Source organism: Serinus canaria, chromosome 2 (genome assembly GCF_022539315.1).
Source record: "Serinus canaria isolate serCan28SL12 chromosome 2, serCan2020, whole genome shotgun sequence".
Classification (NCBI taxonomy): Eukaryota; Metazoa; Chordata; class Aves; order Passeriformes; family Fringillidae; genus Serinus; species Serinus canaria.
The window spans coordinates 18,777,810-18,789,319 of record NC_066315.1 but is presented as its reverse complement, the minus strand read 5'-3'; the positions used below and the strand labels follow the sequence as shown (position 1 = coordinate 18,789,319).

At 47.4% G+C, this 11,510-nt stretch overlaps 1 protein-coding gene across 3 annotated transcripts; it reads right to left on the bottom strand.

Annotated features, from left to right (window-relative positions):
* Positions 1 to 4,092: 4,092 nt before the first annotated feature.
* SKIDA1 (SKI/DACH domain containing 1) lies at positions 4,093 to 11,108 on the bottom strand. Of its 3 annotated transcripts, none has more exons than XM_050971482.1 (2): positions 8,995 to 11,108; positions 4,093 to 8,034 (listed from the first exon to the last, which is right to left on the bottom strand). In XM_050971482.1, exon 2 carries the CDS (start codon positions 7,964 to 7,966, stop codon positions 5,576 to 5,578), a length of 2,391 nt encoding a protein of 796 aa, XP_050827439.1. In that variant the 5' UTR covers positions 7,967 to 8,034; positions 8,995 to 11,108; the 3' UTR covers positions 4,093 to 5,575. The 3 variants fall into 3 exon arrangements, with proteins under 3 accessions (XP_050827439.1, XP_050827440.1, XP_050827438.1); XM_050971483.1 differs by having other exon boundaries at positions 4,093 to 7,948; XM_050971481.1 differs by having other exon boundaries at positions 4,093 to 11,108.
* Between the last annotated feature and the right edge of the window lie 402 nt (positions 11,109 to 11,510).

The following is an 11,510-nucleotide window of genomic DNA, read 5'->3' as shown; positions in this document are numbered from 1 at the left end:
GGGCTGTCGAGCACGGAGAAGGGCTCGCTCCGGGCCGGGGTCCCGGCGCGTCCCTGAAGGGACGAGGCTGCAGCAGGGTCTGCCTGCGGGACGTCCATGTCCGGCCCCACCGCCCAAAGGTCACCGCGGCTGGTCCGGCTTCTCGCTACGGGCCACATTAGCGGAGCGGCCATTTACTGCCCCGGGATTGCAGCGCGGCCCGGGTTAGCCCATAAAGCCATTCACACTCAACAATGGGGATTTTCTCAACAATTAAGAAGAAACAACATAATAAATCCATTTACAAAGCCCTCGCTATTTACTATAAATTAGCCACTCTTTAAGAGACCGGTGCGTAATTTCACACGCTTTACAGCCCCGGCTACATTTTAGACGCAAGAGCAAACAGCCCTGTTGGACCTTCGGCGCTGACCCCGCTCTCCTTCCCCTCCCGGGCCGACTCCGCGGGGGCGAACGGCGAACGGCCGAGCCCGGAGTCCCGGGCCTCCCCCGGCCGCTTCCTGGCCCGGAGCCCGGCGTCTGCCCCGAGGGCCCCGCGGAACCACCACGGGCTTGCCCCCTGGCTCGTCCCCAGCGCGGAGCGGGCAGGGCGGGAGGCGATGGGGCCGCACCACGGGAGAGCCCGGGAAGATGGACGCCCCGGCGGATGAGCTAGAGGGGGAGCGGGGTGGGGGCCACGGCCCTGCTTTGAAGAGCGGGAACCCCCGGGGACGGCCGCGCCGCCCCCGCCGCCCGCGAGAGCCGCTCCGGGAGCGGGCAAGCCGGGCCAGGGACCCAGGCCGGGAGCGAGGGAGCCGGCCCCTGGAGCTGGGCCAGGCAGCCGAGCAGGCTCCGCCGCGCTGGGCAAGATGGCGGCCCGAGGAGCGCTATGCCCCGGGCCCGCCGCGCTTGGGCAGCTCCGCCGCTCGGGGGCCCCGGCTACGCTCCTGCATTTTTTTGACCTCCCTCCTCTCTTTTTTTTTTTTTTTTTTTTTTTTTTTTTTTTTTTTTTTTTTTTTTTTTTTTTTTGTGATTTCCAGGCGGCGGGAGCGCAGTGCGGGAGTGGGGCCGGCGGCGCTCCCGCCGTACTCCCCCCTGTTTACAAACACAGCTGTTGCCGTGTATTTGCAATGCTAGGGGTAAAGCCACCAGCAGCGAGGAGCAAACGAGAGATGGTGCGGGAGAGGGGTCCTCGGCATCTGGAAAGGACAGGGCGCCTTGTTTTTGAAACTGTCAATTCCCTCAACCCCTATTGTGAGCGCCTCATGCAAAACATCTCGGGCCTTTTAAAGCGGGGGCTTGTGAGGCCGCCTAGGAGAGAAAGGGAGAGGGGGAGAGAGAGGGGCCTAGGGCACGGGAAATAATTATATCAGCGCAGTGAAAAAATGCAACGTGTAAGGCCTAAACCCGGCTCGCTGTCCCTTCCCGAAAGGTTTTTGGTCAGGCTGGAGCTGTTAGACCGCGGCTTGGAGGGCCAGGTACCGAGGGAATGGGTAATGTCTGCAAGCGTGACTTCGGGAAGGTAGATCCCAAAGCCTCCCTCCTGATTTTGCTAGCCAGGGCTTTTCATTTTCAGGCGCTCGCCCTCCTTTTGTGCTTCCAAGCTGACCAAATAGATCCCAGGATGAACCATTACATATTCTTCCCAGCAATCCTCTTAACCATAAAAACCACAATTAACAAGGTTATCCGTGTTTCATGTTCTCTAACATACTGCATATGTAGAATATTTTCCTCCAGATTACCGCCGTGTGTCAAAAATGCCACTTTTTTTACCCTTTTCTGTCTCAACCACTCACATGTGTGAAGAGTGACAAACACAAACATGGTAACATTGCTCTCATTTCTGCAGAAACTTTAATTTATTGGCAACTAAATCTGTTAGAGTAAAAGGGATCAGAGACCATGTAAAAAATCACCATATGAATTGATTAAACAGCAAACTTCATACAACAGCTACCACTATTTTGCATTATTGCTAGTAGTGGCTTTTTAAATAAACAACCAGCAAAGAGATTATCCCACTGTAGTCAAGTAAGTGTAGCTTATAGAACAATCACTTCTTAAATTGCTGTAAACGGCAAGTTACATCTTTTAAGGCAATATACCTCATTGCTGAAGGCATTACACGTGTTCCCTTTTTAATGTTCTAGAGAATTAAACAGAGTCCAAAACTTTCTTATGTCTTCCATCTGGCAGCAGAAATATTCACAATAAATTTCCCAGTGAACTCTATTTGTGGCAAATACCTACAGAGTATAGTCCTTACAGTACATGCACTTCCTCCATTGCTTTTTCCTCTAAAAAATTCTGTTGATTTTTGTGTACACCAGGAATTGGAAAATGGTGGCAATTACTAACACATTGTAAGTTTTATCTCATGTAAACATCACAACAAAATGGTAGCCCGTCTCCCTTGGAAAACCTTGGGGTTTCCTCATTATTAGAACTTACCTTTATGGGAGAAATTTGGTTATTTTTATGTAATTCAATGATAAGACTTTACATGTTTAAGGCTGAAATGACAATGAACTCTGATCGCAATAATAATTACAATGTCATCAGAAACAGTTACCAAACTACCAGAATTGAACAGAATACCATCCCCCTCCACTTTTTTTTTTCCTCCTGGTGAGTTATTGTACCTGGCTAATTTCTCCAACGGTAGTAAAACCACGAATGTCCCTGCTAGTGACTTGTACTAAACTGAGGTGTGCACGTGTGAAAATTATGTGGCTGTTTAACTCCTTGCCGTTTGCTGCTGCCTGGATGGAGGGGAGCCCAGCGGAGCAGCCTGCCAGGGATGCCCGGGGGTGCCTGGAGCTCCCGGGCCGCTGGCAAGGCTGGGCGCCATATTTCACGTCCTCAACTCTGCAGAGCCTATTTGGTATAAATTTATGCTTATACCTCCCCCTCCAACCCCCAGCCCCCCACCCCGGATTATTTCAGAACCTGAAAAGGCACCTCTGTAATTTACAATTCTTGGCCAAATCAGCATATCTCTAATTGGAAGTAAACAGGGTCAGGGGACAGAGTTACTTTGAAAGTGATATGTTGTTTAACTGACAAGGCGAAATTTAGGTTTCAAGTTTGCATATTGCACTTTTGCGTCTTTTGGCTCTTTTTTTCTTCTTTTTTTTTTTCTCTTTTTTTTTTAAAATTTTTTTGGTCAAGGGAAGACCTTTGTCAGGCAGACATGGTTTCTAACAGAGTGGGGGGGCTTTCCTGAGCAGTACATTTTGTACGTACTTACAGTTCTCTGGAAATAAGGCTGTAATCTGTGCAGCTCTAAACACACGAATGTAAACATTCATCTCAGAACAACTCCAGTAAGCAGATTTTTCATGACCATCGTAATTTCAGCAGAGCAGTTAAGTATGCAATACACCTTTTGCAATTGGCAGCTTAAAGTGATGTGTGTGCATGTGTGTGTGCGTGTGCATGCAGGGGGGAAGGGTAACTCCACTGAAAGGCAATTGTTTACTCTTTCTAAATATATTTGGCTGCAGGTATTCTTAGACTAGGCCTTTTACAATGAGGGGAAAACTCCGGTGTGGATATAGTAAACAGAGCTGAAATCAGTTAGTGACTGCTTGGAATATTTGGAGACACGAGGGGTTGGGACAGGGCATCACAAAAGGCAGGAATTAAAAAACTGAAACCCAGGCAGTGGATTGCCAGCAGAAATGTTGACTTTGAGTCACACAGTAAACATTACATTGTTGCTTTGTTTTCCTTTTTTGATTTGCGATAAATTATTCTCCCGGGATTGATCGATGAGTGGAATCCTTAAAATTTAATTTGTGAATGATCTAGTATAAATAAAATGCTAATCCAAAGAAAGAAACCAGCAATTATTCATCCTAAACTCTGCTGATTCAGCAACTCAATTATTATTGCCTTTCTCAAGCTGCAAACTTTTCAGGCTGTTTTCAGAGTTGCTGTATCCGTCCTCCCCCCACAAGAGATACCTCAGCTCTGCCTCCACCTCGGCCTCCAGCCTTTCTTTTTTTTTTTTTTTTTTTTTTTTTCTCCTTCCCTTTCTTTTGCAGAGGTTGGGGGGGAGGGAGGGAGTGAAACAGTTAACCTCTTGAAGCGTATTTCCTCCAAATAAAAACAGTGAACTTACAAATGGAGAGGAAACCATGGATAACTCTGCAATAATTCAAAGTGTTTGGAATCAGGATTTTTTTAAAACAGTGTTTTTAATTGAAAATAAAGCTAAAGCATGCTTTTCAACAGTGCAAATTTCCATAATTTTGATTTACTGCTTCCATCATCACAATATATTATACCAGCATGTCTTACCAAGGGCTAGACTCTAGAAGTCTCCCTGTTTGACTATTTTGATATTAAGTGCAAATATAGATAATTGCCTCTGATTGTCACGTGCAGTAAAAATGTTTCTGCTACATAGAGAGGATGGCATGGCAAAAAAACCCACGACAGCAAATTTCAAGAGATGAGGATAGAACCGGGAAATGTAACATGGTTGAATCGCCTGAGTTTTGTTGCCAAAAATCTATGAATAACACAGTCTTCTCATTTTGTGTAATCTTTCCACTTACGGCCTCTCATTTCACTTTCTGTGTTGTATTTACTGCTTTGCTATTTCCTCCAGCCAGCATGAGGGGCTGGACCATAAATTGTACTGCTGGCCGGGCAAATATTTTAGTTGCTTTGCAAGTTTGTAAGGGGCATGTTCAGACCACAACTTAAGTATGACATTAGTGGATAACAGTAACCTTATTTAAGACCTCTGGGTGAAACAAAAAGGCTTCCCAATTGCAAAGAGTGGCTGTACAAGTAAAAAGACACCCTTTTACCAAAAATAGAATTCCACATTTATTTACTGGTTTCAAATGAGGCAGCTTTTCCCAACACTGGGGTCACAGGCGGACCCCAGTCTTTTCCAAACCGGAGAAGAAGGAGTAAGTGCAACTGCCCTTCGAAAAAGACACCCCTGCACCCAAAAACAAAGCTCCCGAAAAGTATACTGCTGCCACATTGAATTATAGTGAACCCTTACTGTGCAACCATGTAACTTAACAAAGTTTAACTGAATTAACAGTTAGACTTCCATTTTCAAAATCTAGTGCATAAATTTAATGGCTCATTCTAATATTTATTATTCAACCTTTTGACATTTATTTGCAGCAGTTGAATTGAGGTACTGGTGCATTATTAGCATTTAAACAGTAAAGTGTTCCAGCTCTACCATAATAACTGAGTTTAACTTGAGTCTTTAGCCTGAAGTACTCTGTGGAATGTAACATAATAAAAAAACCCCCAAAACAAAAACAATGCAACAGAACAAACAAACAAACAAAAAACCCAACCAACAACCAAAAAAAAAACCAAAAAAAAAAAAAACAAAAAACCACCAAGATCCCGAAATAAGGAAAAAAAACCCCACAGTTGTAATGGTAAATAAAATAGTAATCCAGATTCTGTGGTCACAATGTGATAAAACAGGATTGCAATAGTGTATAGCATTAATGGGTTTGAACAAACCATGCTGCAGAGTTAAAAAAAAAAAAAAAAAAAGGTAAGAAAGTTAAAGGTGGTTCAAGAAAATATTTTCCAAACTACTTTATTAATTAAATTTCCTGAATTTGTGGCTAGGTGGAAGAGGTATTGCAGAACCGCCCAGCTGCCATTTCCATACAGGATGGGCCTTGTGAGGTGGTTGGGAATCCTTAGTGGTGTTTAAGGAATAAGCTGGCAACAAATCCCCATCATTGCCAATAATTAGTGATGGTGGACAGGGAAAATTTGCCATGAAATTAAATGGCCTTTTCACTGCTGATGCTACATTGCTGGCTACCCTTTTGCGTCTATTGTTAACTGTAAAATCATCCAGTGTTCCTTCATGTGTCTCAATTTTACCTGTAGGACGTGGGCTTCGAGCTGATTTCAAATTTGGTTTGACTGGAGGAGTCTGCAGTACAGGTCGCTTTCCCAAAACCAGTGTCCTGTAATTTTTTCTCACCCTTGCTCCAAATTTATACTCCCCATCCTCAGGTTTTGGAGTACCTAAAGTGCATGAGAGGACCTGACTCTGAGTCAGTGGGTTTAAGGAAGTGGTTTCTTTCTCAGTGCATGCAGAATCTTCCTTGGCTGTTAATAAAGCGTCCTGGTTATTACTCTCAGTCACACCGTAAAACTCATCCTTAGTATCATTGCACTCACACTTTAGCTTATGTGTTGTAAGATCAGGCTCATACTCGTCGTTCGCACTGCTGTCCTCTATTTTGATTTTAATGCTGTGCAGGAATGGCAATGCCTTATTGCCTGTATCAGTGCACTGGAGCTCAGCTGCTGCTGCTGCCCCTGGAGAAGCAGCATCCTCCGCAGGATCAGTTTGTAAAGAGGGCAAATCCGTGGCAAATTCAATACAATGAGGGATTTTGGAATCTTTCTCTGAATTTGCTGCCGCTGATGAAGAATCATTATTTAAGAACCTAGCAGCTATTGTATTGTTATCTGCACGGTGTGTAGTAGTTGCTTGAAGGCATTTCCTTGCCTCTCTGAGTATTCTTTGTTGTGGAAATGCATTGTTTGTCTTTGGGCTAGGTGAAGAGGCCCCCTTTGCAACACAGTTAATTGTTAGGTCAGTATTCTTGGCATTATTGGAAAATTCAGAGTGTGGGAATGTGAGTTCGGATACCCTATCATCTCTTATCTCCGCGAAGCAGCTCCCCAGGCCTCCGGAGCAGCGCAGCGCCGGGGCGGCGGGAGCCCAGCCGGGGCAGCCCCACTCCTCCGGCAGCTCCGGCTTGACTCCGCCGGGAGCGCCGCGGAGGGCGGGCAGCCCGCCGGGCTCCGCCGGGGCCGGGGGCCGGGAGGCGGCAGCGGCCGCCAGATGGTACAAGAAGTTGGCGTGGACCACGCCAGGCGGGCTGCAAAAGCTGGTGCGCCTGAAGCGGATGCTCTGCACCGAAACCTGGCTGGAGACCGAGCTGGAGTCGGAGTCCGAGGTGCTGTCCTCCTCCTCCTCCTCTTCCTCCTCCTCTTCCTCCTCCTCCTCCTCCTCCGAGCTGCCCTCGCTAGAGTCCGAGGCGCCGCTGCCCTCCTCGTCGTCCTCCTCCTCGTCGTCCTCCTCCTCCGAGCTGCCCTCGCTGGAGCTGGAGAGGCTGGAGCCGCAGTCCGAGTCGTGGGCGGCGCGGCCCGAGCAGCAGCTGGACTCCGAGTCGCTGCTGCCGCTCTCGGGGAAGGCGGGAGGCCCGAAGCCTCGGGGCAGAGGCAGCGGCAGCCGCGGGGCGCCACGGGGCCGGCAGGGCCGGGGCAGGGCCAGGGGCCGGCGGGCGCCGCCGGGGGGGCCCAGCGTGACGGCGGCGGCGGCCGCCCCGTGGCGGCGGCGGCGGCAGCGGGCGGGCAGGGGCGGGGGACCGGCGGTCGGGAGCCGGGGCCGCGCCGCGGCGGCGAGCGGGCGACGGGAGCGCAGGGGCACGCAGCCGCCCACCGCAGGCGCCGTTTCATAGTTTACGGGGGATTTGCAAGGCGCCCGAGCGATTTCTGGGTAGCTGTGGCCAGTGTATTTACTAAAAATGTGAGGTAGATGAGCGGCCGGTAGCAAGGCTGTGTCCCCCGGGCGCAGAGCTTTCCTCCGGACGGGCAGCAGCGGCCGAGGAGAGTCGCTCAGACCCAGCCAAAGTTTGTTCTCCTTCCAGAAGCCGGAGAAGGGGTCGGGGGGAGCGAGCTCCGGCCGGAGATCGGTGGCAGACAGCGCCCGGCTTAGTTTCCTCCGTTTCGTTTTAAGAACCCGTTCGGTTTTGCAGGATGTGTATAGGGCTTCCACGTCCTCTCTGGAGATCAGGGTGCATTTGGCGGCGTGGAAAGCGATGGAGTTGATGGCTTTGAGTTTCCTCAACTCCTCCAAGTCGCAGTGATGTTTTTTTACTTTTAAATGATCCATTCGCTTGTGCACGGTAGTTCGCGGGATGTTTTTGAGCAGGTCTGTAAAAACCTGGGAGAGTGCAAACATTTGCTTTCCTTTAATGATGAGGTAGCCGAGCCTCACGCCATCCACCTCTTCAAAACCCGACTTCAGGTCTCCCATTTCGTGAATTAAATTATTCCCAGCATTTGCAGAGAGAGAGAGAGATGAAAAAAAAAAAAAAAAAAAAAAAAATAAAAAGCCACACACACACAATCCTCAGCCAGATGCTGTATTTGTCTCAAGGCATCCTGCTAATAAAATATAACAAAGGCTGTTATTCCTGGTGAATGAAGTGCCAAACTTTAGACAAAATTTTAAAAAATAAATTAAAAAATACTGTGAGACTACAATCAATATATAATCTTAAAAATAAGGTTTGCCAAAGTGTTTCTCTAAGCTGTTGCTGAAGATCAGTACCTGTTCCCTTTCATTCCCTGCTTTTCCATTGGAAACTATGATAATGGAATGTGAAGGGAGGAAGAGAAAAGAAATGCAGCTGCTATTCCCGCCGCTGCTTTAGCTACAAATAAAATGACAGAGTGAAGTGAGCTCGTCCGGAGACACCTTCATCAATTAATTCCCCTAAAGCCAACGCTGATTGGACACTCCTGACAGGTGATGCAATAAAAATTGATATTCCACCCCTTCCCCCAAAAAATCTCCCACTAATTAGCATACCCTTATACTGCCACCTCCCCTCCCAAAGTAAATAATACAGTTAGTATATAAATCTTTCTATTAAACAATCCGAGCTCAAACACACTCAGCTCTCTCAGACTTCCTCGTCGCTAGCTTCGGAGGAAGGATTTGTATGCTTTTTCCCCCTATCGTTCCGTATATTTTCAGCCTGTTTTGGACAAACGTTGCTCTTTTGTGCATGCCGTGAATTTAAAGGACATAAGTCTGATCGTAGCGATGGAAAATCCTTCGGTAACGTAGCCGCTTTAAACTAGCGTTTTATTCTGCATTGTGTGGAAAATGAAGCTTAGCGAAAACGTGCAGAACAGCTTGGTATTTCCCCTTCTGAGGCTCCAAAGTTAAACGTTCGGTTGTTAACGAGAGGGAGTACTTACATTTTCGAGTTTCTCTTGATTTTCCTCTTCTGCTTAATTAGCTTTTTATAGCCGGGTACTAAGGTTATTTTTGCTGTCTGAATATCACGGGTTCCCGCACCGTGATACTATAACACTTTTAACTGAAATTCTGCCAGTAATATTGCAGGAGGGGGGAGGAGGACGTGAGCTCACGTCAGACCCATAACAAAGCATAGATAAGCCAGAAATGTATACACTTTTCACGATTAACCGTGCTGGATCACGAGCTGGAATGTCCTATAGTCCCAGAGCCCAAGTCAGGATTCCTGCGAGCTGATTGCTTCCAGCAGAGAAAGGAGAATGTAAAATATCCAAGGTGTTTCCAGGAGCCTTTACGTAATAACAAAAAAAAGTGCTGGAACACACAATGTACGATATTACATCAGGCTAGGATGCTTCTAGCTCGCAGTTTGCATATTCCGCTCGGAGTAGCCCTGCCGAAGATTTTTTGATGCTCCATTTATAGCAGCCCCTTAAAATCAATTTGAAGAAGCAACATGAAGGTTTAACCTCTTCCTAGGAACGTTAAATTATTCTAGTGTCAAGAATGAGGATCTCGCAAATGTTGCGATAGCTGCATGCCTCTCCCTTGTCACGTTAAAGTGATGCTTGCGGTTTGCACGTTAGGCGCTGCGAAAAAAAAAAATCACCAATCTCTGCCGTGCATCCAGTGTTCCGCTGGATACAAACACCAGCACTTTTATGTATCACTGCACATCCAGAATTAGACACATCCGCGAGATTAATGAGACATCTCATACTGCTGTGACTTGGCAAAAAAAATCGACGGAGGAAAAAAAAATCTTCAATCGCAAACGTCAATATCCACTCCGCGTGTTGGCAATATGGTGCGTGGAGTTCGTGTTACCCCGTCAGGTACAGCTAAAAGAAAGCGCATAATCACTCTGTGAAAACGCCGTTTTGCATGACAAGGCGAAATGCAGGCAAGCCCCCAATTTCCCAGGAATTCGAGAGAGAAGTGGGAATTTGGAGAAGTGCATCCGGGAATGGAGGAAGTCTATTCAAGGGAGCCTCCAACTCGGAGGGCTGAGATTTGAAAAGTCAGCCCTGGACTACTGTTGCTCTCAGCGCAGATGTAATCGCCGCTGTTCAACTTAATCCATGTGTGTGCGAACCGCGATGCCTAGTTCTTCCCTCTGAAACCTAGGGATAGTATTCCCATCCGAGAAAGCAGAGCTACAGCAAATTACATTTTGTCCCTCGAATTAGAAAAGGATCATTGAGTGGATCTCGTGATATTTCAGCCTTTAAACGTAACCGAGAGGCAGCAGTGAACAATGCCTCGGCACAGCTCAGACCATCCGCGGAGTTCTCCTTCCCTCTCCTCGCATCTGGATCTCCCAGCCTTGCCTTTCTCCTGCTCGCTCGTGTGAGAGGCAAAAAAAAGCAAAGTTTCGAAAGAAAACAGCTGCTGGCGCTAAAGAGAAATCATCGCGGTCTTTCTAGAGCTAGAGACAATAAGGTCGTTTAAAAATTCCTCCTGATGTACTTATATGCTGCGAACACCCCCACCCCCTCCCTACTGCTCTCCTCCCCCTGCTTTAAGGTTAAGGCTATGGAGTCAACAGTAAAGGAACAGTAAACTCCGAGAAAGCTGCTCAGAAGACCTTACCCAAAAGCTCGTTGGGCTGAAAAGTCTTTTATTTGTCAGGTAGTTCAGCTGGGTCGGATTCCCGTGTAAATCCACGCGTGCGTTCGCACGCAGGGAGGCACGGGCATCCAGACCCGCACCCACGCGCTGCCGGTGATAGCCTGGCAGTGGGATTCGGCAACTGTTTAAAAAAATGTCCCTTTTCAAATTTATTTTTTATTTTATTTTATTTTTTTTTTTTATTCCGGCGCTACCAAACGTTTAAAACTAGTGACGGCTTTTCGGCAAACCTCGGGCTCCCGAAAGGTGCGGCCATGAGCACCGGGGTCGAGGTAGCGCCAGATGTCGGCAGGGAGAAACCCACGAGAAGTCTTTGTAAATGTCAGGCGCCCAACCTACACATCCCCACCGTATACTTACACACACTTTCGGTTGCATATCTTTCTCCGCATCTCACACAAGAGAGCTTTGTTTCTTTACTTCTCCATCATTTGGTTTGGCTCTTTTTTTTTTTTTTTTTTTTTTTTTTGTGTGTGTGTGTGTGTGTGTGTGCGTGTGTGCGTGTGTGCGTGTGTGCGTGCGTGCTTTCCCTTGGCCATCGGCACACGTTTGTATCCGAGGTCGTCTTGAAGCAGGCTGGGGGAGATCCTGATAAACAGCCATCAGAGGCCCCTTGCACACGCACACGCACATTAAAGGCAGGGGACTTGAAAATGGATTTGCACGCACACAGGGGATTGCGATCAATAGCCACCAACATTTATGGCTTAGATTGTTAATGTGAAGGCTGGTCAAAAGAATGAAAATGAAAAATTAAAGGTGTCTGATGTCAATTACATGAAAAGTTATGCCATAATTTACTTACTGGGATGTATGTCTGTGT